Genomic DNA, 26,680 nt, shown 5'->3' on the forward strand with positions numbered 1-26,680 from the left:
ATGTTTAGTTCCTGCCCAGGGCCAGGCAGCAGCGTGACACACGGGGCTCCTCCGTGGACGGGAGAGCCGGCTGCAGATGGAGCCGGGCCTTCCCCACCGCCTTGAACTGGCCCCCCAGCCTCACTGGGCCTCAGTCTCCTCATCTGAAAATGGGGACATTGACGTCAGCCTCCTCGGCTGGCATGAGGACTGAGGGAATGACATGAGGGAGGGGCAGGCCCACAGTCAAGGTGTAGCCCCGTCAGCTCCCCTGCTGGGACCTTGGGTGACATTCTGAGATCAGGAGGCCTGCACACACCTTGCACAGGTGAGAGGTACCGGGAGCAGGAGACGAGGGAAGGGAAGCTGCCAGGTCATACCAGGGGCCCCTGGTGACCCTTGAGTCCTGTATTTCTTCATCTTTCCCAGAAGTTCTCATGGCTTGCCATAGCTCCAGGATCCCCACAACCCCAGTGGCCACAAGCACCATTGAGTTGGAAGCCAGTCAGGCAGCCATGGGGCCAGGAGAGAGGTGGGTCAGGGGCACTCATATTGGGGCAGTAGGGGGGCACAAGAAGATGGCAAATGCCACACAGGACCCCAGGCCTTGCTCTGCTGGGCTGAGGCCGTCAGGACTGATAGCTGATGCCTTCCACTCAGGGGGCTGGATGAACTGAAGTCCAGGGTCAGGTGCTGAGTCCAGGGTTATCTTCACACACCCCCGCCCAAGACCCTCACTGTACAGGGGTGTTGGGCGCTGGCTCTACTTCCCTGCCTGGGGACAAGCCTTGGAGTGAAGGAGAAAGAAGGGGGACCCTGCTAGGGGAGGCCAGGGAGAAACGCTCTCAGGGGCTGACAGCCCTTCCCTGCTCTGACCAGACCCTGGTCCTGAGGGAAGGTTCCGGACTGGGCTTCCGCCCTTCACGTCTCATAGTCTCTCTTGTGCTTTTGTTTTTTTCCAGTGTCTTCAAAAAGATTCTCTGCCAAGGTGAGCCGCTAGGTCCCGGATGGCTCAGGGGTGGGGACCGGGGCCCTGCTGGGCTGGCGGGGAGTTGGGGGTGGTCTGGGAGGGCTGCTTTTTCAAGGGGCTTTTTTTCCCTTTGGTTCCCTGCCCTGTTCCTCCCCAGGCCAGCTTCTGCTCTGCCCAGGGCAGGCCTCTCCCTGAAGGCTCCGAGAATGAGCCAGCGCCCCTGTCCTCCCACCCTGGGACTTAAGGAGAGGCCCGAGCATGTTCTTGGGTGGCGGGGTCAGGGCTGACATATCCAGCCCTCCCGCTCTTCGTGTGATTCATTGTCGGACGCACATTTACCTTCTAGATAAAGAAGGTTTTTTCTGCCCGGTGAACTCAGACGTGGGAGGCGGAGAGGAAGGAAGGGAGTTGGGAAGTTCTCCCGGGATGGGGAAGCCCCGCCCCAGCCTCCGCACCTAGGGCCTGTCTACCTGCCAAGCAGGTGCGAGAGGAGGCCGAGGGACGCTGCTGACCTCTCTCCCTTTTCTCCTAGGAGGCCTTCCGTCTCCTCTACTTCACCTACCTCAACGAGGGCTTCCTCAGCCTGTGGCGCGGGAACTCGGCCACCATGGTACGCGTGGTGCCCTACGCCGCCATCCAGTTCAGCGCGCACGAGGAGTACAAGCGCATCCTGGGCCGCTACTACGGCTTCCGCGGAGAGTGAGGCCCCCTGCCGGCCCCTGGGGAGTCGCCCTTCCTTTGCTTGGTTCCTAAAGTACCCCTTCCAGTCAGAACCCAGGGGTGAGCCACCGTGTCCCCCCAGAGCCTTAGGGAAGATGCATATGCATTCATTCATAGAAGGGGACAGAGGAATCCGCAGTGCAGATCTCAAAACCCAGCGCACTCAAAAGACCCCATAAACTGGGCCTTGTCTTCCTCCCTCCTCCCCCTCACTTTCTCCCCTCGCCCCCAGGCCTCTATGCATTGACAGCCCCCTCTGGGTGTTACCTCCCTGTCCCCAGGGCTCTGCCCCCTTGGCCTCGCCTCCTGGCTGGTGCTCTGGCTGGAACTACCGCTGCTTCCCTCACCTACCCCCTGGACCTGGTCAGAGCAAGGATGGCCGTGACTCCCAAGGAAATGTGAGTCCTGCAAGGGTAACCCTGTCACCAACCTGGGGGTAGTGCTACTATGTCGAATGGGACTCCCACGTCCGAATCCCTCCTTCAGCCCCTGGACTGTAGGTCTGGGCCTCTGTTCAGCTACGGAGGATGCTGCATTGACAATCCGTCATCCTGGCCAGGCGTGGGGGTGCACACCTATAACTCCAGTGACTTAGAAGGCTGAGGCAGGAGGATTGCAAGTTAGAGACGAGCCTGGACAATTTAGCCAGACCCTGTCTCAAAAAAAAGGGTTGGGGGCTGGAGTTGTGACTCAGTGGCAGAGCACCCCTGGGATCAATCCCCAGTACTGGGGGGAAAATCCACCACCCTGAACCCACCCGGTACCACAGGGCAGGACTGTAGTCCCGGAAAGGCAGCCTGGACATCAGTTTCTGCTTGGGTCAAACCAAAAGTCTTCCTTCTGAGTTGGGCACAGATACTGACAAATGCCTAAGAACAGAAGATAAGGGCAAGCGGGGCCGTGGTCCGCGCCTGTGATCCCAGCCGCTCAGAAGGCCGAGGCAGGAGGATAGAAGTTCAAGGACAGTCTCTGCAACTTAGTGAGACACTGTCTCAAAATAAAAAATAAAGAGTGTGGGGGATGTGGCTCAGTGGTAAAGGCCCCTAGGTTCAATCTCCAGTACCAAAAAGAAGAAGAAAGAAGGAAAACATGAACATCTTGACCCAGGCCCAGATACTCATGGGAAGAGCCAGGAATTAGTATGTTGAGGCCAGCAGCTGCCCCTTGCCCCTGAGGTGCTCCGCCACATTGTCCTCGCAGGTACAGCAACATCTTTCACGTCTTCATCCGCATCTCCCGAGAAGAGGGGCTGAAGACCCTATACCACGGATTCACACCTACTGTGCTGGGGGTCATTCCCTACGCCGGGCTGAGTTTCTTCACCTATGAGACTCTCAAGAGCCTGCACAGAGGTAAGGAGAGCCGGAGGGAGTCAGGCGGCATTCAGGAAGTGATCTAGGGACAGCACCTTAGCCAGGGCCAGAGGATGGAGAAGCCAAGGGCCCTCTGCCTGGGGCAGCCAGGGAGTCCAGAGCCCAAATCAGGAGGAGACACACTACATCATCCAGGTTGAGGAACCAGGTCAGCAACCCTTAATGCCTCATGTGAAGAGCCAGCAACTTTCCAAGGCCAGGCTGTCATCCACAGTGCTGGCAGCCACTTCTCAGGCACAAAGTGAATGAGCACAACCAAGATGGAGGGGAAGTGTCCTCTCTCGTTTTGGTAATTGTAGGAAAATCTAAAATACAGAAAAGTATAGAGACTAATATAACAGCACTCATACCCGCTGCCCAGGGCAAGCCATGGGCACGTTTTGCCTTATTTGTCCCAGATATTTTTTGTTAAAGGAACTAAACATTTCAGGCAAAATGGAGACAGTTCTCCCACCTCTGCTCTTCTTCCTCCCTGGCCTCCCATTAAGAGTATGGCCCACCTGTAATCCCAGTGGCTAGGGAGGCTGAGGCAGGAGGATCACAAGTTCAAAGCCAGCAGCAGCAACTTTGTAACACCCTGTCTCAAAATAAAATATAAAAAATAAGCTGGGGATGTGGCTCAGTGGTTAAGCACTCCTGGGCTCAATCCCTGGTGCCAAAAATAAAAGCATGGCCTATATCCCTCAAGATTGAGAAAATACAGTGCTTTGGGAATACAGTGGTCCCTTGGAATCTGTGGGACATGATTGCAGGATTTTCCATAGACACCAACATCCCAGTCCTTTATAGAAGATGGTGTAGTGTTTATATAGACTCTACATATCCTCCTGTAGCATTTAAATCATCTCTAGGTGACTTAAAAAACAATACAGCATAAATGCTATGTACATAGTTATACTGGATGGTTTAGGGAATAAGGACAAAGTCTGTACATGTTCAGTTTCACATGTTTTCAATCTAAAGTTAGTTGAATTTGTGGTTTTACTTTCCACAGTTTTAATTGCCCATGACCAACCCTGGTCTGGAAATACAGATCAAGTTTTGTTTTGTTTTGTTTTGTTTTGGGGTACTAGGGATTAAATTCAGAGGTGCTTAACCACTGAGCCACATCCCCAGCCCTTTTTGTTTTATTTTTTAAATTTTGAGACAGGATCTCACTAAGTTGTGTAGGGCCTTGCTAAGTTACTGAGGCTGGCCTCAAACTTTCAATCCTCCTGCCTCAGACTCCAGTGGCTGGGATTACAGGCTTGTGCCACCACACTGGACAGGACTTCTGATATTTTAAAAACCTTATCAATTGGTTGCTGTTCCTTCCTCCCCTCCATCTTGTTTAGACCCACAGGACGCTGCTGGGTGTAGTCACAATCTCTTCCATGCTCTGCAGTGTAGATTTCTGCATTGTGGGCAGGGTTGGATGGCCAAGAGAGACTCATCTGGTGACATTTTCTTTCTTTGCTAGTAGGCACTGAGCAGAGACTCCTTCTGGGTGTTAGGACTTGCTTATATGATTCTTTGTGCTCTTCTGTCTTTTAAGAAACTATTTTTTCTATTCTTTACAACCTTTTCTGTTTTAATTTCAAAAAGGAGTAGGGGCCGCGGGTGCAGCTCAGTGGCAGAGCACTTGCCTCGCACGTGCAAGGCCCTGGGTTCCATCCCCAGCGACACAAAAATAGAAGAGAGGTGAACGGGTGGTCAGGGAGCGAGAGAGTGGGGCCTGCGGTGCTCGGATGTGCGCAGGCGCCTCCCCCTCGCGGTGCCCTGGCTCCCTGACGTCCCCTCCCACCCTTGCCCCGCAGAGTACAGCGGCCGCCGGCAGCCCTACCCCTTCGAGCGCATGGTCTTCGGGGCCTGCGCGGGTCTCATCGGGCAGTCGGCCTCGTACCCGCTGGACGTGGTGCGACGCCGCATGCAGACTGCAGGTGTCACCGGACACCAGCACGGCTCTATCATGAGCACGCTGCGCACCATCGTGCGGGAGGAGGGCGCCGTGCGTGGCCTCTACAAGGGCCTGAGCATGAACTGGCTCAAGGGCCCCATCGCGGTGGGCATCAGCTTCACCACCTTCGACCTCATGCAGATCCTGCTGCGGCGCCTGCAGAGCTAGGGGACCCTATGGGGCAGCTGTTCTTCGGATGGTGGACCAGTGGCCCCCTCTGGTGTTCTGAGCCCACGGAAGAAAGGTGCGCTTGGTTCTACCTGACGAGCCACGATGTGGCGCTTTGTGGAACAGGCAGCAGGCCTGGGGGACCTGGGCTGGGCGCCCACAGGTCCAAGAGCAAAGCGGGCAGGCCCTTGAAGTGCAATGTTGGGGCGATGGACAGGGGCTCCCGCTGTCCCCTCCCCTCTTCCCCAGAGGCTGGCGCTGTCTCTGAAGGTGTTGCCCAAAATGCCCCAAGTGGAGGGTGGCCGACTCCGCCTCCTGGCGCTGTGTGTCGTCTGACATGCTGCTTATTCTAGTGACACCTGTCCACACTAGCTCAGAGCCTGCCCTTTGTTGCTCTAGCTCTGTGTGCGTGCCTGGCCTCCGGAATGAGCAGGGGCCTTTCCTGGCAGCCAGACCCTGTTCAGGAAGGGACAAGCCTCGTGCTCAACTGTGGCTACAAATGCAGCCCCTTACCCCGACCTCCACCCCACACTGCCGCCTTCATTGTTTCCCAGGTGACAATTCTCTGTCTCCACAGCCTTGCCTCAGAGCATCATGTCCCTCTTAGACTCCAAGGTCATTGTGGGGCTGACGAGCAGGTCTTTCTTACTGTTGTTGCCTACTTAGTGTGTCACCTTCCCAAGAGGGCTCCCACACTGCAGGAGTTGGCACAGGCCATCTCAGGTTTGGGTCTGACCCCCAGCCTGGCAGTATCTGATGAAAACAGCACTCTGGCCATCTCCTCTAGGCCCGGAAGCTCCTGCCACACCAGCCACCCCTTTGGAGGCCAGGTTAGGCCCCCACCCTCTGCCCAGCTGTGACATCAGCAATCCCTAGCTCTACTTGAACAGGCGCTTGGCCAGAAATGGCAGCAATTATGGCGCATGAAGGGTGGTTTGATTTCCATGAAGAGCACAGAGGTGTCTGGTGGCCCGGGTGCTCCTGGGGTGGGAGCCCCTGTGACTGTGGGGGTGGGAAGCATGGAAGTGCGCACACCCCGGGGAGCCCATGCCAGCTGGTCTCATGGAACAGTGCCCTGGGGCCCTCAAGGATCACAGAGCCTCAGAAACAGCCCTTTCCTAATAATGTACGGGGTTTTTTGATTTTTGGGGGGGTTGGTTTGGGTGTCTGATCTGTTCATCCCTGAGTATTCACATCAAATCCCCATCTGGTGTGATCGGGTCCCCTTGAGGGTGACTGTGAAGTTGGCTCTCACAGCCGGCTCAGCGGCGCCTCCTGCGCAGGATCTGAGCAGGGCTGTTTGTCCCACATGCTTTTGCAGCTGGGACTTCTGTTCCTTCCCTCCCTCCTGTCCTCTCTGTTATTTCTGCCTGTGTCCCTGACTGTGAAGACCCCTCCCTGGCCTTCCCTGCACGTGTCACCAGCCGCCTGCACCACATCTCTAGGCTCATCTTCAGAGGCCCAGGTAGCTCTCGATGGCCTTGAGGGACTGTCCTCTTAAACAACCGTCTCACCCACTTCCCAACCTTGTCCAGCCCCCAGACTGGGCAGGAGAGGCCCAGCCGCCTCACGGGGAGATGGGGGGCAAGGTCCTGGGCAAAGGACAGTGCAGAGGCTGGGGTCCCACCCCAAGCAGGTGACACTAAGTGGATAATTGGGCAGTGCATGCCTTTGGGCCACAGACCGGAAAGGAGATACCAGGGCCAGAAGAGTCCCCCAGGTTCTGCTGGCCCTGGTGTGCCACGTCCTGGTGGCTCCTACCCCTGTATGCAGCCAGCCAGGTGATGGAACCTCTGAGGTCAGCCCCCTGCCGCTTGCTGGTCCTGGTCTGGAGTTATATTTTGATGCCATGAAGACACTTTGTTTATATATAATGTTTATATATTTTAAAGATTTGTGCCAAGAGAGTATATTTAATAAAAATGTACATGACTTCTTCTCCTGCTCCTGTCTCCTCTTCTTCCTCTTTGGCCCTGGCTTCCCTGTCCCTGCAATGAGCCCCAGATGAGGCCGAAGCTATTTTGACAAGTTTTTTGTTTCGGGGGTTTTCTGTTTTGTTTTTGCAGTGCTGGGGGGATGGAGCCCTGGGCCTTGCGCATCCTGCACAAGGGCTCTGTCGCCGAGCCACATCCCCAGCCCTTGACAAGTTTTCGAATAAGAGTCCTGAATAAACTCTCGCTACTTACTGGTTGTTGTTTGAATTGTGAGTACCTCACTATGATTTTCCAGAAAACACCAACAATACAAGAGGGTTTGCGGTGAAAAGCAGGTCAGCCCGTGGCTCTCTCTGAGGACGTTCTCTGTGACCAGTTTCTCAGGTCTCCTCCCAGATCTGTGCATACACACTGTCCCTCTCAGGATGCACATGGCCACCCAGCATGTCAGGACGGCCTCACAGTCCACAGGCCTGACTAAAATCCCCTGTCCCTGACCTGTGGCCCAGGGTCAGCAGAGGCCTCAGGTCTGAGGGTAGCAGTGTGCAGGGGTGGAGCCACCAGGCCACCAGGGGGTCTCGCTGCAACAAGTGCTCCCTTTGCCTCCAGCCCCTCAGCCACAGCCACTCACAGGGCACATGCATCTGAGGCCAGAAACTGGGTCTCCACCTGCCCAAGAGAAGACGGGGGAGCAGGTGGGGCGGGTGGGAGCGAGTGCCCCAGGCTGCGCCCCCTGCTCCTCCCCCCATGCCCATCAGCTCTTCAGCTGTCGTGCAGTGCTCCCCTGAGGGCTGTGTCAGGCAGCTCTCTGTCACTGTAACAAATACGTGAGATAAATCAGCTAATTAAGAGAGAAGGTCTGTTTTGGCTCATGATTTTAGAGATTCTGGCTCATGAGCAGTCAGCCAGGTGGACTTGGGCCGGTGGTGGCACATCTGAGTTAGAACCACGTGGCAGAGCAATGCCACTCACCGTGGGGCCTAGAAGAAGGAGAAGGGACGTTCCCACAATCCCTTTCAAGGGCAAGACCACCCACTCGCTCAGCCCCCTAAAGACTCCACACCTGCCAATACTGCCCAACGGGAGACCAAGCCTGAACTTGTGAGCAGGCTGATTAATCAAGAGAACTAAACACAGCAGAAGAACAGCTCACGTTCCTCAATGTATGTTCAAACCGAACCCGGACTCCATCGGGACCCACGGCGTTGCTACCCCGCGCTACTTAAAACCCCAACCAACCCAGGAGCCACAGTCCATCTCCACAGGGACCACCGCTGTGGTTTGGAGAGATGTGCCCCAAAGGCCCGTGTGTTAAAGGCTCAGTCCCAGCCCATGATCCCAGCTGGGGGGTGGTGGAATCTTTAGGAGGCGGGGCCTAGAGGGGAATCTTTGAGTTATTGGAGATGGAGACAAGGCATGAAGAGGGAGTTGGGACCCCAGCCCCTTCCTCGTCCTCTCTTTGCTTCCTGGTTGCCTGGAGGTGAGAAATTTGCTCCACCATACACTCCTTGCCATGGCATGCTATCTCACCACAGCCCCAATAGCAACAGGACCAAAGAACTGTGACCAGAAATCTCTGAAATTGTGAACCAAAATACACCCTTCCCTTTTTATTTTTTTCTTTTGTGATGCTGGAGATGGAACCCAGGGTTTTGCTTATGCTAGGCAAGCACTTTACCACTGAGCTACACCTCATCCAAACCTTTCTTCTTTTTAAGTTGAATGCCTCAAGTATTTTGTTACAGTAACAGGATTACTAATTACCTCCTGCCCAAATCTTTGCACACTTATTATTCCTCCTCTCTCATCTAAGCCAATGTAGGATCTATGTAAACAACCTGTGCTCTCCTTCCCTGAGTGTTTTTTTCTAAAAACACTTTTACAATAGGGAGTATAATATTTTTTCACCAATTGCTATCTGACTTTGCTACTGGAAATCTGGGGAACTTGTCCCAGGACCTGGTCCTTTTTTCTAACATCTAACTGCTCAATAAACCCTTTTACTTTGGAGACCCCTCAGTCTCCAGAGTTTAGGTTTAAGGATGGACAGTATGTTGATGGTGAGCTGTGCCACCACAAGGCAGTAGTGACTGGGTGGAGGCTACTGAGCTCACTACCCCCTCACTCTATTTATCTTTTAATTTTGGTACTGGGGCTTGAACCCATGGTTACTTTGCCACTGAGCTACATACCCAGGGTCTCACTAAGTTGTTAGGGCCTCACTAATTTGCCTAGGCTGGCCTCAAACTTGCAATCCTCCGGCTTCAGCCTCCCCAGTCACTGGGATACAGGTATGTGACACCAGCCAGGCACTGCCCCATACTTATGGACCCCCAACTGCTGGCCAGAGTTCAACCTCATACACCAGCCTTAGGGTATCAGTCCCTTGCCACTCTGGCATAGAGGTGGGCTCATACCCTGTCAAGGGTACTGATGCTGGAGAGGATGTTTGCTGACCACTACCATGAAGAGCTTCAGGAAGCACCCTTTCTCTTTCTCTTTCTCTTTTCCTCCCTCCTGCCTCCTCTCTCCACCTCCCTCTCTCTTGATGGACCTGCAGGAAGAAACCCCAGGGTGGTTGTTGAAACTGCTTTGCAACAATGAGTCAGGAATTATCCCCAGGGTGAAGTGGACACTGCAGAAAATGGAGCAGAAAGCTGAGGAGAAAAGTGGTATTTTGGTGACATTGTCTGAGCCGCTGGACCCAGCTCTACCTGAAGTTCAGCTGCCTCTCAGCTTCCAGCAACACGAATCACTTGATCTCTTTATGTAGGGCAGAGTTCAGTTTTCTATTACTGGTTGCCTGGCCGCTTTCTGAAACACCTGTCCTGGTATTTGCCTCTTTGTGTTCATGGCCAACTGTCTGTGGCATGTTTTGAGGAATGAAATGGTTGAGTCAGAGATGAAGAATTATGTCAACAACGGAGCTGACACTGCTGTGTCCCACCCCAAGCTCAACACGCATGGTTCCCACTAAATGCTCTGGGCTGCACACAATGCCCACCCAGCCTAGGGGCCTCCACGCAGGAACACAACTCAGTGCCCTGGAGCAACCCTCTGGGGTGGGACCACTGAGATGTGTGCCCTACACTGTCCTGCTGAGGTCCAGGAGGACCGAGCCCTAGTTGCCCAGTGTCACCTGCTCATTGGCACCCCCTGCAGAGAAACTTCCCTCCCAGTCTCACATTCCCATGGCCCAGGGGGCTTCCTGGAATCACCTCCTGAGTAAACTACAAGCCCTGAGTCCTCCTGTCAGGGTCATCTTTTGGGGGATTTATCCAAAGAGGAACAGGAACGCCATGTATTCCTGCAGAGAGGCCAAATGCATTTATAACACACACCCTCACCAACCCTTTTGATCGTCAATAATCCATAAGCAGAAAAAAAAAAGTTCTCTCAATTTAACACTGGGCATGGTGGTGCACGCTTGTAATCGCAGCAGCTTGGGAGGCTGAGGCAGGAGGATCACAAGTTTAGAGCCAGCCTCAGCAATTTAGCAAGGCGCTAAGCAACTCAGTGAGACCCTGTCCCAAAATAAAATACAAAAAAGGGTTGGGGAGGTGGTTAAGAGCCCCTGGGTTCAATCCCTAGTACTAGAAAAACCAGTACTACCTGGTTGGTTGGTTTCACCCAGTTTATCTTAGAACTCTTTCCTTCTACCTTGTTACTAGTTGTTCTTGTTACTAGCTATATAAATTTCCAGTTTATTTACTCACTTCCTAAAGCTGGGTGTTTGGTGACACTAACTTTTTGCCATCAGAATAACCCCCCTTGGCTCCACTGCTGGGGGCACCAGGTGGTGGGGCGTGCTGAGCATGTGCTAGACCCTGGGCTGCACCCCAGCCCTGCAAAGAGAGGAGAAAACAGAAGGGAGGGAGGAAAACAATGCGCTCTTGGTCCTACCTCCTGTACGCATAGGTGTGATTCTCCCTGGGATGTGTCCCTCCACAGACCTGCTGCCATGGCGTCACCTCTCCAGGGTGGTGGGATTCACACAGGCACCCACGGGAAGTGATCAGGGCTTATGTGACCCACTGGCTTACACATCTTGGCATCCGGATTCTCATTTTTGCTGATGGGGAGATGTGATCTGGAACTCTGCTGTTTAAATCTCCATCTTGGGTGATCTGCAGCCAGGTGGCACATCCGCTCCTGGTTCTTCCTCCCTCCCTGTCTCGGTCATTCTGTACCCACAGCCTGAACACCAGGCCTGGGAGGAGAGGAAGATGCACTCAAGTTCCACACGGTCCCTGCTCCTCCTCGGCCCAACCCCACACGCAGCTTCCCTTCTCCAAAATGCTCCATACAGAAATGTTTCCCATCTCAGAATCTTTGGGATTTGGGGGCATCTGCATAGATGTGTAGTGGGCGGGCCTGCCTAATCACAAAATCTGAAACTTTTCCAGTATCATATCATCAGATTTTGGACGACAAGGACAGTGTTCCCTGCTCCTCTCAAGTCCTGTTCAGCACCGCTCAGCACCTCCCAGGGATCCCTGGTGATGATGTCACTTTCCCAAGTGGCATGATGGTGCTTCCTTTTGATGGCAAGTCAGTGGAACAAGCTGAGGAGGGAGTGGTTTCTCCCTTCAAGTGACAGTCCTGGAGCAAGTCCTGAAGCCTGGAGGCTGTGAACAAGCAGGTGGCCCCAACGCAGGAATGTTCCGCAGGGCCCTGAGGAAGGTGCGCTTGGCACGTTGGCAGAGCCCCTAGGGCCCCACAGGAAGAGCCGATCACTAGGCCCTGGGGATCACTAGCCGATCGCTAGGTCACTCTGGAGAAGGAAATGGTGGACTTGTCTGTTTTATTCCTAAAATACTTTTTACATATACAGAAAGGCTTTGTAACACACGTGTTATAATACACAGGTACACACACCCCAAGTTCCTGCCTCAAAGCCACAGGATGGCCCCATGTCCTTCCCCTGGGTCACCATGACCGTACAACATCCCTGCCTGCCTGCCTATGGGCAACCTTCATATGACAGCAGCCACTGGGTACGGGTGGAAGGCAGCAGCAGCACCTCCTCCCTCCCCTTCCTTCCCCCTCCTTTCTCTCCTGCCCCTTCCTCCTCCTCCCCTTCCAGGCCAGCTTCCTTGTGGCTGTGACTTTCTCCAGCTCTCTCCTTGCAGTGCTGGGATGGAACCCAGGGCCTGGCACTGAGCTGTGGCCCAGCTCTCTGGTCCTTCCCTGACCTTCCTCGGCCTGCCTTGGGAGCTTCTCTGGACACAGCACCACTTGCCCTCCCCTCCGGCTTTCGCTGCTCAGCCCCCCCTGCTCTTCCTCCTGCCTGACCCCACCCACCTACCCAGATGGGTGCCATGCGGCCTCACAGGAAGCCATCACCCTGCACAGCCAGCCCACCAGCCATGTGTCCTGTTGGTACAGAGTGGTTTGCTCCTTTATTTATTCAGAAGAGCAACCCACCATTCAAACCTGTATGTGCGTGTACACACACACACACACACACACACACACACACTTGGGGACAATGGGTTCCGACACTCCTGCTCCAGGACCCTGGAGAGCCAGTTTTCAAGGGTTCACAGGGGGCCACAGCCCAGGCACTGCAGAGATTGTGGGGAGTCCCAGTTGCACCTTGCAGCTGGGGACACTGAGGCACACACGGAGGGGCAGGCCATGTCTGGTTGGCCCCGGACCAAACTTCAGAGGTCCAGGGAAGTCTGTGGGAGGCTAGGAGCCCGCCAGCTGCTGGTGAAAGTAGAGGCCGAAGAGACTGGAGAGCAGCTGGCAGGCGGCGGTCCACCAGATTAGGTAGGTCAGGATGCCGCGGAGGAAGAGCGGCGTGAGCAGCCCGCCCAGGGCGCCCGCGATCCGGGCCGCAGTCTGCTGGGCCTCGTCTTCCCCGGGGTTGACAGGGTCAGTGCCGGCTGAGGTCCGGGCGAGGGACAGTGTGGGGACTGGACTCAGGCCCCAAGAATAGCCACCTGTGAAAGAAGGTGGCGGAGAGGACGGAGGAGTGACTGGTGGAGAAAGGGGTGGTGAGGCTCCGCCCTCACCAATCAGCAGGCCTGCCCTGCCCAGGCCCCGCCCCTGCCCCACCCAGTGACTCTCACCCAGGGACTTGAGCAGCAGCGTGCAGTTGAGGGTGAGGATGAGCGGCGTCAGGTACTGCAAGCTCACCACGGTCACATAGCAGTAGACCCGGACCACCTGGAGGGCGGGTAGAGGAAGTGACTGCAGTAGGGGGGCCTTTCCTGTTCAGGGTGACCCCACCCCCAAGGAACCCAGAACCTCAGGTTTCCTCCCTGCCTGGGGCCTCCGTACCCGCCGCTGGATCTCACGGGCCTCAATCCGGCCGGCCTCTCTCCGCAGCTGCTCCACGCGGGCCTTGGCCAGGCACAGGTAGGCCTGCAGGTGGGGCCGGGTCACGGCCAGCCTCAGCAGGCACAGCGCCACCAGCACCCAGAGACGCAGCGAGTCAAAGGCCGAGTCTGACAGCCTGCAGAGAGCGTGGTAAAGGCTAGAGAGGGGCCTAATGAGGCAACTCCCCACGCCCCCACACCTCCCCCTGCTCCTCCCTGGGCCTCAGAGGGGTCCTCCAGCTGCCTCTCTCCCAGTCCCACCCCATACGCACAGGGAGAAGGGTTTTCCCCCAATGGGTGCCTGGTGCAGGAAGTCACGAGCAATGGGCTTCGTCCAGAGCCACAGGATGAAGAGGGGAGACAGGAAGCTAGTATGAAGAAGTAACCTGGGGGGCAGGTGCAGAGGGTAGAGGGGAGTGAGGCCTGGGCATCCCTTCATGCACCCCGCAACCTCTTCCCTAAGTCCCCTAGTCCCCCCCCCACCCTGCCCACCAGGTGCCTCACATAACTGCAACATGGGCCGATCCTCGGACATGGTCAGTGCATCGCGGTGGGTCTGGGCCAGGCGCAGTCCCGGGAAGGTAAGGAAGGCACCCAGCACGGAGCCCGCCACAGCCAGCCCCACGCGGATGGCCAGCTTGACCACAGGGAACCTGGGGAGAACAGCAGGTCAGAGGGGCTCCACAGCCAGTCAAAACCAGCCTATGGGTTCCCAGCTTGCCCCTGGCCCCAATCCCCCATCTCAAGGACTCACGCCCAGTCCCAGCCCTGCTTCTTCAGAAGTGGTTCCAGGTTCTGGGTCATGCTGGCCAGGCCTGGGGAAGAAAAGAAGAAGATGGGATAGAGTGGATTCCCAGAGTCTGTAACCCACTCTGCCTCCCCTCTTCCAGACTGTATTTTATTCCCTGAGTAAGAATGCACCCTTGGTGGCAGGCCTTGGGCCAGGCATGAGAGTAACTTTCTTTTCCTGTAGTGTTGGGGACTGAACCCTGGGCCAATCCCAGGCAAGCACTATACCACGGAGCTATGTCCCCAGCCCTGCAAAGACAGTTCTGCAGGGCTCCTTTGAAGAAATAAAAGAATACCTATGATTGGGTTGGGGACAGGAGGTAGGGCTGTTAAGTCCAGGCTTCCTGGATCACACCAGGAATCTAAAGGAGGACGAAGGACTCCCATGGGAGAAAACCAAAATCTCCTGGACCAAAAAATTTTCAATTCAGAAACCAAAATTTTCCGCAGATTGGGCAAATATATAAATATGAGTTCGCAATGAGAATTGCCAAACACACAAGAAAACAAATCACTGTAAAAAAGAGTCAGAGTCAGCAGGAAAAAAAAAAAAAAAAGATAAGCTTAGACCCCCAGGACTTCAGAAATTAGAGCCATTAATTGTGTGGGAAATGAATGAGGAAATAAAAGCTGGATTTACCAAATGGGCACCATGAGGCTACCTTCAGATGACTGGAGAGATTTGCAAAAGAACTAAATTAAGCTCTTCTAAAGGATATAAATATCGAAATCATAGGTAGTTAAATGGTATACTAGAAATAGCCAAAGAAGGAATTAATGCATTGGAAGATAAATCTGAAGAAATCAGATTGTAATTCAGAAGATTGAACATATGAAGAGAGACTAAAAGGCAAAAAGGACAGAATAGAAAGTCCAGCATTAGCTAAATTAGAGTCACATAGGGAGAGAAGAGAGTGAATGAAGGAATAGAGGAGTTACAGGAAGATGATGGTTAAGAAATATGCAGGATGAATAACACACACAAATATTTCAAACCAGATCAATAAAAAGAAATCCATACCTAGACATATTGTAGTGAAACTGTGGAACACCAAAAACAAAGAGATCATAAAGCAGCCAGGGAGTTAAGACAGATCACCTATAAAGGAACAACAATTAGGCTGACAGCCAATGTCAACTACAACAGAAAAAGAATAAATAGAAAGCAAAAAAGTAAGAAAGTAAAAACCAAGTCAAACATGTCAGTGAGTACAATAAATGTAAGCAGACTAAAGTTTTAAGTTAAATGATAAGGACTGTCAGACTCCACTGACAATATCCAGCTACAGAGGTTGGGGATGTAGACCGTTTGTCTAGCATGTGTGAGGATCTAGGTTCTATTCCCAGCACAAGACAGACTAAAAGGAAAGGAAGAAAGCAAAGGGAAAATGAAGGGAGGAGGGAAACACGGAAGGAAGCAAGGAAAAATAATATCTAGCTACATGTTTTTTAAAGGACAACACATCTTTACATAAGGTCAATGGAAGGTTGGAAGAAAAGGAATATTTAAAAGATACAGCAAATATTAATCAAAAGAAAGTTGGAGATTCTATATTAATACAAGACAAACTGGGCCAAAAAGTTTTATAGAGAGAGAAGAGATAAATAAATCATTATAAAATGACTGACTTATCAGAAAGACCTAGCAATTCCAAACTTGTAAACACCTCATAATTAGTCTCAAAATAAAGAACACACTGACAGAACTCCTCCATAAAGAAATAGGGAGCTCCATCCCAGAGGGATCTTGACCCTCTTTTGACCAACAGGTCAAACAGATAAGAAGGAATATTTTAATTTATTAGACACGGTGAACAAGGGCATATATGTCCTTGGAGAACATGTGGAATAAGCACAAAAAGTGATGACACTGAGGTCATCGGCGAAATCTTACCAAATTTAAAAGAACCTACTTCAAGTCGTTCATTTTCTGTAACCACAATACAATTAAGGTGGGAATAAATAAGAAAAATTTAAAGGTCTATGTTTGAAAGTTTAAAAACATTTATGTAACAATCCATAGGTTAAATAAAAAATCATAATGAAAATGCTAAAATGCCCAGAACTAAATGATGAAAAATATAAGTCAAAACTTGAGGGGTGGGAGTCTCAACAACTTAGAAAGACCCTTGACAACATAGGGAGACTCTGTCTCAAAATAAAAATAAAAAGCACTGGGAATGTACCTTAATAGTAGTGGCTCTGGGTTCAATCCCCAGTACCAAAAAATCAACCAAGCAAACAAAACCAAAAACCTGAAGGGGTGGGCAGGGGTGTAACTTGGTAGTTAAGCACTTGCATAGCATGCATGATACTGTGGGTTCCATCCCTAGTGTCACAAAAAAGACAAAGACAAAGGGGGGGGGATGCAGAATGGGACTCAGGAAAATATTTATAGCCTTAAATGCTATAAAATTTGAAATATTGCAGATTAAGAGCTAGGAGACAGCTGCTGTAGTTTGGATCTTAGATGTCTACCAAAGGTCCATGTGTTATAGGCTTGGTCCCTGCTCCATGATGCTATGGGGAGGTGGTGATCCTTTAGGAGGGAGGGCCTGGTGGAAGTAAGTTAGGTCAATGGGGTCATGTGTGCTTTGAGGGGAGAATGGGGCCCAGGTTCCATTTGATCTCTCTCTCTTTGCTTCCCAACTGCCATGAGGTACGCGCTTCTTCTACCACATGGTTCCACTCTGATGTTCTACTTCACCCAAAAGGAATAGGCTGACCAACTATGAACTAAAAACTCCAAAACCATGAGTCAAAATAAACCCTTCCTCCTTTTAGGTTGATTCTCTCAGGTATGCTTTCATAGTGATACAAAGCAACCTAAACAGTAGTCAACTAAGAAATCAGAAAAAAGAAGAGAAGCATACCATGACTGCTCTAAAATACAGAGATCCTAGCTACACAGAATGAGAAGAATCAGAAAGAACAAAAGAAAAGCAAATGGGATCCACAATTCAGTACAAATACAATTCTCCCCCCTCCCACAGCGCTAGGGATTGAAACCAGGGCGCTCCACCGTTCAGTCACATTCCCAGGCTTTTGAATGTTTATTTGAGACAGGGTCTTGCTAGTTGCCTAAGACTGGCCTCAAACTTGAGATCCTCCTACCTCAGCTTCCTGAGTTCCTCAGATTACAGGTGTGTACCACCATGTCTGGTTTCTCTGTATTAGTGAAGTTTTTTAAAATAAAATGTTTTAGGGAAAAAATATTTTTAAGAGAAAAAGAAGCACTATAGAGAAAGTAGACACACCATAAATTGGGAATTTAATCAATTCCAAGATATGATTTTTTTTCACATTTTATCTTTTCTGAAATTGGCATATGTATGACAGCTGATGGCAGGCAATAGTTTAAGTAACTCCCTTTGATCTTTTATCAGTAGCTCATTCTTATGATTTGGATCTGGAAGTTTCCCCAAAGGCCTATATGTTAAAGGCTTGGTCCCCAGCCTGCGGTGCTACTGGGAGATGGTGGATCCTTTAGAAGGTGGGCCTACTGTGAGGAAGTTAGGTCTTTGGAGGCATGACCTTGAAGGGGATGTTGGGACCTGGCCCAATTCTCTGTCTGCTTCTGGACCACCACCAGATGAGCAGCTTTCACCCACCATGTGCTTCTTCCATGATGTCCTGACTCACCATGGGACCAAAACAACAATGGCTAAATGACTACTGGACTGAAACCTCTGAAACCATGAACCAAAATAAAATAACCTTCTCCTCTCCTTAAGGTGACTATCTCAGGTATTTTGTCCCAGTAACAAATATCTAACCTACCCTTGAAACAGGCGTGTGTCACATTGATACAATGAAGCATGTGCAACATAGGTTAAAAAGGATCGGTATCCAGTATATATGAAGAACCCCTACAAATCAACAAGAGAGAAAAAAACACACACAGCCTGATGAAAGCTTCACAAAATTGGGTTTTGCAAGGATTTCTTAGATAAAACATAACAAGCATGGCAAAAGAAAAAAGAAAACATAGACAGATTTGACTTCTTGAAAATGGAAAAGTTTTGTGTGCCCAAAGACACCATCACAGAGTAAAAAGACTCCTACAACCAAAAAAAGGACTAATACCTAGTAAATAAAACTGGGCAAGGGCTGGGGGTTCAGCACCAGGCCCTGGGTTCCATCCTCAGCATCTCCAAGACAAAAACAAAAACCACAACAAAAAAATCCAGGCAAAAAGAAATTGAACAGACCTTCTCAGGATGTCTGGATGTCACATATTTCAGGAGATCTTTTCAAAACCGGGCATGGGTAGCTTATCAGCAGGGAATACATTCTGAGAAATGCATTATTAGATGATTCTATCCTGGGGTTTACATCAGGAATATGCTTACCAAACTGAGAAGGCTACTATGTTACCACGTGATAAAATCTTCTGGAACCAATGTTATATATGTGGTCCATTAGCCAAAAGGTTACATGCAGCTCATTACTGTATCTCTTCAACATAGGAAAAGATGTTCAACCTCACATATATTTTCACTGGTCAGATCACCCAGGATGAAAAAAACTTAAGGAATCAGGGTGGAGAGGATGTGGGGTACCAGGCATGTTCCTACATCTTCTCCTGAAGTGTGATGTGCATTTGCAACATTATCAAAACCCCAAATGCACTTCTGTGTGTGTATGTGTGTTTGCTGAGGATGGAACCCAGGGCCTCATGCGGGCCGGACAGGTGCCTCACCACTAAGTCACACCCCCAATCCCAAGTGCACTTTCTTGGGACACAAAAACACTATGGCACAAAACCATGTGTAAGAGCAAAACACTTAGATCTATCATAAATTCCTGATTAAGCAATCACAGAATATCAATAAAACAAAATACTTTGTAGCTGATATTGAAAACTACACTGCAGGCCAGGTGCAGTGGCGCAGGCCTCTAAACCCAGCTATTCCAGAGGCTGAGGCAGAAGGATCAGAAGTTCAAGGTCAAAGAAACCCTTGTCCCAAAATAAAATAAAAAGAGCTGGAGATATAGCTTAGTGGTGGAAAAGTTGCCTAACGTACACAAGGTTTTAGGTTCCACCCCTAGTACTACAAAAAAAAAAAAAAAAAAAAAAAAAATCCTATATTACATGTGGCACCAAAGATCAATCATCAGCCAGGCATGGTGCATGCATGTAATCCTAGCAGCTCAGGAGGCTGAGGTAGGAGGATCATGAGTTCAAAGCCAGCCTCAGCAACTTAGTAAGGCCCTAAGCAACTTAGTGAGATCCTATCTCAAAAAAATGAAATATAAAAAAAAGGGCTGAGGATGTGGCTCAGTGGTTAAGTGCCTCTGAGTTCAATCCCTGGTACCACTTAAAAAAAAAAAAAAAAGAACAGTCTCCAATATTTATCCTTTTTAAAAAGATAAGGTGTAGAGGCATTATTTTGTGTGAGTACAAAATTGGGATCCTAGGTTCTCTCTGGTGGGAGGAGAAACATAAAGAATGGTAACTTTCATTCTGTGTCTTATGAATTTTATATCTTTTATCTATTTCTCCCAAATTCAATTAGAATAGGTAAATATTAAACACAGGTTGCCAGAGGACAGACTGGAATACCTGACATAGTACTCATGTTGAAGGGCTATAGCCTGGTGCTTCCATCAGACAGTGAAAGGGGACCTCCTCTGGTCCCCAAAGTCCAATGGGGACTCAGGAGCAAGCCTGTGAGGCTCATGAACCTCTGCAGTTGCTGGCAGAGACTGCTCCAGCCCTAGAAGTCCTCTAAGTGCTGGATGGGCAAGCCAGCTAAACACCGGCTCTGAGCAGCTTCCGCCAGTGACAGAGACGTGGCCCCACACTGAGGACTATACCCACCTGGCTCCAGGCCCAGCTCAAGGGTCTCCTCCCGGACCACCTGCACCAACATAGACAGGATCAGGAAGAGGAAGGCGAAGGTGAAGCAGACAGAGCGCTCGCCACCGCCCTCAGCACTGAAGTACAATCGGGTAACGGTCAGGAACACCTTGCTGGGGGGTGGAGCTAAGGCAGCTTTGAATAGGGCTGGTACCCCTGCTCCACCACTGCAGCCAGGGTCCCCAACTCCAGAACACAGACAGCTCTGCACAAATCCACCTTGAGAGTGGCATGGAATCTGGGGTCCCAGTTCAGGGTGTGAGCCAGGGCACTTATTAGAGTTACCTGTAGCCAATTAGAAATGACCAGCACATGCTTTGGGGTACAGCTCAGTAGAGCACTTGCCTAGCATGCAGGAAGCCCTGGGTTCCATCCCCAGTACCACGAAAAACAAAACTTTAAAAAGGCTGTGCACTTTCCCCTCCAGGTGACCCTGCCTCTTTCACCCATCCCTCTTGGTGACATCCAGGTCCCTTGGAAAGGCTCAGAGGGCTGGGTCTCCAACCTGTCCTCATAGTGACCCAGGGGGATTTTCAGAACCAGTGTGGGTTTCAAGACTAGTTTCTGTCTCCACAGCCCCTCCACTGAGTGATATTCCCTCTGTACTTTCTCAGATTTGGGTCCCCAAAGTTTGCTCTGCTCTCTGTGCAGCTTCATACAAAATTTGCAGAATGGGGTTGGCCTGATGATTTGCTTTAACACAGAGTATGGTAGAAAGTTCTGGGATGAGGATGAGCCAACTTTAAGCAAGCTGCCCCCTCTGGTTTCCTGATATCTCTAGTACCACTTTGGGTACAGGTAGAGCCCATGGAATAAGATGGGTTAACCCACAGTGCAAGGTGGCTGCTTTATGTCACTGAATCTGGGCGATGTTTATGGCACAGCTGGCAATCATGGGCATACCAATTTAAGAGGACAGGGAAGCTCAGGTCCTGCTCCCACGTGCCCCCTTCCTGCCCCACCCTGGAAACTGGGAGGAAGGATACATGGAGAAGGCCACAGTGAGCAGGCACCAGAACACGGCGATGTTGGTCTCCTTGGCTGGGCCCAGCAGGTAGTAGTAGGTCTCGGTGAAGAGGTACACACCGCCCGAGTACACGGCGAAGTCCACGAACCACTGGTACTCCAGGAAGAAGCGCAGCACTGTGGAGAGCACGGGCTCAGCCCACCCAGGTAGTCCCCTCCCCATGCCCCTTTGGGTGACCCATGAGGCCAGAGGTTTGGGGACCAGCACTGGGCTCTTACCTAGGGCATCCACAGTGGTAAGCGGGCAGGTCTCCAGCTGGAATGGGGCATCTCGGGGCACCAACAAGGGCTTATCCTCACTAAGGCCATTGGCCCACCTGGGGACATGGAGACAAGGAATGGGGCAAGGGACAGGTGAGAGTGGCATCCCACACCACCCCTCAGAGGCTCTACTGTGCCACCCTCAGAACTCGGAAGAAGCCTCTGACTCGGGTCTCCTCTGCACACCAGGGTGTGGGAACCTCCCACCCACAGGACTGGCCAAGAGCAAGAAAGGTCAATAAATATTCAGTGATAACTTGACCATGGCTCTGTCCCCACAATGTGGCCCACCGATTTACCTGTGCCCAAAGTGGTACTGAAAGTGTGGGAGAGAGGTCCTATGTCCCCACAGGCTGAAGCCATGGGCAGGAGCCACTCACCAGGGCTGGGGCACCATGGGGAGGGCTCACTCACCGCTCCTTTCTGCCTCTAGGCTTCTGCTTCCCAGCCAGGGCCCGGAGCTCCTCCTCTGACGGGTGCTTGTATCGGAACAGACTGAGGGCAGACAGGCAGTCAGGAAATCTCCAGCAAGGACAGATGAGCAGAGTCCCAAATCCAGGTGCAGGAGTTGGAGGGCCAGGTGGGGGTGGTCTAGGGGAAGGCCCTCCCAGCAAATTGTTTGGGGTGGACTGAGGCAGCTACAACAGATCCAGGCCCAGTGAACTTGGGGGTCCTGGACATCCCTGAATGTGCAGGTTAACTCCAGGGAGATAATTTAGTTTCCACCATATTGTCAGAAAGATTCAAAGACCCAAGCAGGGACAAAAAGAGGAGGGTGGATTATAGGAAGGCGGAAGGACTGGGAGACTGGGGTGTGGCGATGGCTTCTCAGTGACTCCATCTGTCAGAATGCATCCAGCAAAGCCGTTCATTGTACCTCAATAAAGTTGTTACCTTTCACTTCAAAAAACGCAGTGGAATGTAAAGTCTGGGCTTGGGGACTCAGAGGGGGCGCGGCCCTACGAGCTCCTCCCACATCTGGGAGCTGGGCGGGGCTCACCTGCCATTGCAGAGCAACCAGCGTGCAAAGGAGCAGTGTGGAGCCAGTCTGTGCATGAGGGTGGCAGTGAGCAGGGTCACCACCAGCTGCACTCCAAGGACCGCCTGCGGGGAGGGGACACAATGGACAGCGCTTGCCAGAAGGTCACAAGCTCCCTCCCAGGGAACGCAGGCTATTTATAGAAAAGCCAGGCAAGAGGCCTGGCTCGCGTGGCATCTTGGGGAAAGGACTGGAATGAGCCCAGATTCAACCTTGGGGAGCTTCTGCTGAGAGCAGACCACCCCCGGCCCCACCCCGCACCTTCGCCTGGCCTGGCCCTACCCAGCCCTGTGAGCAAGTTAGCGTCCTGGTTGCATGGGGAAGGTGGAGAAGGTGAACTGGCTCAGGGCTCACCTCCGCCTCTACTGTGAATTTCAGATATTAATCTGCCTGGGTCTCCGCTTCCTCATCTGGAAATGGAGTGCTTCCTATTGTGCTTCACATATTCCTCACGACCTCGCGCAGCAACTCTCCCCCACCTTCTGCGTTCCCGGCTGTGCACCAACGGCGTCTCTATACCTCTGCCACCTTAAACCATCCCCGGTGGACCCAGCACCCTGGCCCCCTCTCCCTCACTTTGTAATCGGCCTTCTTGGAAAGCCATCTACACTCTGGTTACTGCTTGTTTAAGTTACCAGTTTAAGTGCCATAAATATGCGTGGGGGGGGGGGGGGGTCCATATATATATTTTATAGTATACTGCCAGGGACGATGGCCCATGCCTATAATCCCAGCGACTCTGGAGGCTGAGGTGGGAAGACAGCTAGCCTCAGCAACTTTGCGAGACCCTCTCTCCAAATAAATTAAAAATAAAAAGGGCTGGGGATGTAGCTCAGTAGTACAGTACCCTTGGGTTCATCCTCAGTACTGGGAGGGGGAAATATATATATATATATATATATATATATATATATATATATATATATATATATCTTATATATATAAAGAGGGAGGGGGTGGAGGAACCTAAGGCCTCACACACAGGGTCTCGTACATGCTTTTCTTTTTTTAAAAAAAAATGCTTTTATTAATTTTTGAAATTAGGAATTTTCTTCCCACGTTCCAAATGACAACCTTTTAAGCAATAATTCAAAACATCTACCTATTAGTCTAAAGCTGCATTTTCCTTCTTGAATACAGTAAATACTAATTTGCTATCGGTAATTATGTAATTATATAAAATTGTGTGCTCCAAAGAGCTGACTACTAGCACTCTGGTATAGCCAAAATCTAAAATGAAATAAAGATGCCTTAATATTAAAATTAATTGAGTATTAAAAATAATCATTGGATTAGGTAAAAATAAGCTAAATTTAGTTTCCATTCTCTACCCACCATGGTCTCAGAAAAAATAAGCTAAATTTAACAGGAAAAGCTCTAGTGTGGAGAATACTGGGCCTAGCAATCATTCAGAAAGACTGCTGAGAATCCATCATAATAACGGACTTAGCCTAGCATGTTCGATGTCCTGAGTTTGATCACTAGCACTGCAAACAAACGCATTAATTAAAATAAATAAATAACTGACGTGGGTTAGGGGTGTAGCTCAGTGTTAGAGCATGGGCTTAGCATGCGTAAAACCCTGACTTCAACCCCAGCACCAAAAGTTAAAATAAAATAAAACAATTCGAAGGATGTTTTCACTATGTCTGTGACAGATAAACTGAGACCAGAAATCTTTTTTGGTAATGAAGAGTTTGGAAGTGCCATCTTCCTAGTCTCCAAATCTTCATGGCTCGCCCTCCCACCTACCCCAGTGCCATGTGGCAGGCCAGCACAAAGAACCATGTGGGCAGTTCCATGGGAAGTTCTAAAGGAGGTGAGCCAGGCCTCTACACTGCCCAACCCTTCCTAGAACCCCTTCCCAGCTCCTTCCTGCACCCCCAGTACCTCCCACCAGGTGCTGTCCAAACATCAGGGTTTGGGGGAGCCCAGCCATCTTTTCTCTCTGTGTGGCACTCCTCTGTGACCCCCAAACCAGGGTTTTATCCATAGACCCAGCCCAGCATGACCCATATTCAGGGGCACCTCCAGACCAAACCTCTCTGCTGAGCTCAAAGACCAATGTCTCCTCCAGATCCTCTCCCAGAGACCCTGTCACCTTCCCATCACTCCTGCAGACCCTGCTTTAGGTGGTCTGCAATCAGCTCCCCAATTCGGCTATGTAGCCTGCAAAGCAGGGTCGACCCATCTGGAGACCATCCCTTCTCAAAGTTGGCTCGCTCCCCAGTTCTCCCTGTGCCCAACCACAGGCCCTTCCTGACCCCAGGGCTCTTCATCGCTGACCCACCACCCTCCTATAGGGGACCCTGGTTTATGTTGCATCCTAATGCACCTAGGATAGAAAGAAAGGGAGAAGAGGGCAAGGAGGTGCGCATCCCTTCACCTAAGTTCAGAGGTCTGGCCAGGGATGTTTCTCACGGCCCCGCCCCGCAGCAGTCCCTTCTCTGCGGAAGTCTCCAAGGACCTTCTGGAGCCTTCCATTAGTCCATGTCCCTCCCCTACTCAAAGCCCTTCCATGAATCTACTATCCTCGAACACAAGACTACCAAACTCAGTGTGACCTCCCTCCATCTCGTTCCCTTACCTTCACCTCCTACAGCGTCCTGCTCCCCGGCCTGGAGCCACGCCCCACTTCCACCGCCCCCCCATCGAGGCTCTGCCTCAGGCTCACCACAGCGCCCCTCTGCAGGGATACCCCACGCGGGGCCAGGACGCCCTCCGGGTCCCTCCAGTCCCATATCCCTCCCTCTGCCTAGGTTGCTCCGCTCAGCGTTGCAGGGGTCTCGCCCTCCTCCTGGCACCGACCTGGACTGCAGGGGCTGGGCCGAGTTTAAAGACACTCAATGGGATGGACCCAGAGGCTCCCGAGGCTAAGGGTTCCAACTGTGCTGCCTTCGATTTTTGAGACCCTGGCCAGTCTTGAGGCCACTCAGACCCACCTCTCGGGGGCTCCCCATGCCCTTGACATACCCACTGGGGGCCCCGATGCAGCCCGTCTGCACAGCTCCCACGCTCTCGAAGGATCCGGGTTCCCAGAGTGGATTCCAGTGGGACCCCAGACCACCTTGGCGGGACTCGGAACGTGCTTGGGTCCTTGGGACCACGACACCTCGGCAGGACTCCAAGCCTCTGAAACGTCCCCCAGTGGCTTGCAAGAACGCTCAGAGAGCTCACGGCTTGGGGTGTGCTCAGCACCCCCGACCCCGACGTCCAGGACCCGCAGCGAGACCCGAGCCCTCAGAGAGGATAAGACGACCCCAGAGCGACATCGAACCCCTCAGAGCCTCCAGTCCCCACAAAGGATCCTGTCCCCTCGGTGTCTCCCTGCATCTCTTTTGCGGGACCTAGCAGCTCAGGGCCCACCACGCCAAGGGGCACTCACCATGTTGCCTCTGGGAGCACAGCAAGCTTGAGGCTCTGGCTCTCCACAGGAACCAGACCAATCAGAGCCTGACTATTGTCTAACGAGCAGCTCCTACAACCAATCAGCAGGTCCAAAACCGGCAAATCACGAAGGACCGAGAGGATCGCTCGCGTTGCAGGCCGGAAGTTGTAGTTCTAGCACACTGAATGATTTGGGATCGCTGTCCTAGTCCAGACTGTAGGGGGCACCAGTATGGCCGACCTCAGTCTCTTCACCTGCCCCTGTATCGCAGGTCTGCAGTGAAAACATTCATTCATCCATGCACTGTTGGGACAGTGAGGGGCTATTCAAAATGTGGAATTCCCCTGATCTAGAATATGCTGTAGTTCCCACTAAACAGATTTTTAAGTGCTCAGATTAAATTCAGATTCCTGAGAATCCTCTAACTTAGCAAATGCCTTATTCATTTCTTTCATCCAGGTCTCTAGCTGTGCGCCACAAAACATCCATCTCAAATGGGCTGAAACATAAGAGGGAAGTTTGGGACTCATATAATAGAAAATGCAAGAGGTAACTCAGATTCATAATAGCTGGATTAAGGACCAAATATCAGCCTCAGGAGTCTAATGGTCCCTCTTTCATGGCATGGAGGAAAGGGCTTCCAGTGCACATACCTGAGTTTTGCTGTTTCTTTCTTCCTCCTCCTCCTTCTCCTCCTTCTCCTCCTCCTTCTTCTTTTTCTTCTTCAGTTGTCAATGGATATTTATTTGTTTGTTTATTTATTTATTTATGTGTGGCTGAGAATCGAACCCAGTGCCTCACACATGGTAGGCAAGCACTCTAACACTGAGCCGCAACCCCAGTCCTGCCATCTGTGTTTCCATGATGGAGAACGTCTGCCTGAGAGAACATATCTGTGGATATGACTG

The 26,680-nt window shown here is 51.5% G+C and overlaps 2 protein-coding genes across 4 annotated transcripts in view; one reads left to right on the forward strand and one right to left on the reverse strand.

Moving 5' to 3' along the window:
- Slc25a42 (solute carrier family 25 member 42) overlaps positions 1–7,090 on the forward strand; it is a 29,147-nt gene extending 22,057 nt beyond the window's left edge. For all 3 annotated transcript variants that reach the window (XM_047531771.1, XM_047531772.1, XM_047531770.1), the window contains exons 4-8: positions 942–967; positions 1,482–1,648; positions 1,951–2,067; positions 2,870–3,021; positions 4,839–7,090. In XM_047531771.1, the coding sequence (XP_047387727.1) occupies positions 942–967; positions 1,482–1,648; positions 1,951–2,067; positions 2,870–3,021; positions 4,839–5,146 (770 nt within the window). In that variant the 3' untranslated portion in view covers positions 5,147–7,090. The remainder of the gene's footprint in view (positions 1–941; positions 968–1,481; positions 1,649–1,950; positions 2,068–2,869; positions 3,022–4,838) is intronic.
- Positions 7,091–11,875: 4,785 nt separating this feature from the next.
- On the reverse strand, positions 11,876–25,810 carry Tmem161a (transmembrane protein 161A). The gene is made up of 12 exons (XM_047530206.1): positions 25,770–25,810; positions 22,346–22,449; positions 21,760–21,840; positions 21,304–21,401; positions 21,045–21,201; positions 20,020–20,171; positions 14,161–14,221; positions 13,916–14,059; positions 13,679–13,792; positions 13,369–13,543; positions 13,158–13,254; positions 11,876–13,028 (listed from the first exon to the last, which is right to left on the reverse strand). The coding sequence occupies exons 1-12, from the start codon at positions 25,770–25,772 to the stop codon at positions 12,775–12,777; spliced, it is 1,440 nt and encodes a 479-aa protein (XP_047386162.1). The 5' UTR covers positions 25,773–25,810; the 3' UTR covers positions 11,876–12,774.
- Positions 25,811–26,680: the final 870 nt, after the last annotated feature.

This window comes from Sciurus carolinensis, chromosome 17 (genome assembly GCF_902686445.1).
Source record: "Sciurus carolinensis chromosome 17, mSciCar1.2, whole genome shotgun sequence".
NCBI classification, from domain to species: Eukaryota; Metazoa; Chordata; class Mammalia; order Rodentia; family Sciuridae; genus Sciurus; species Sciurus carolinensis.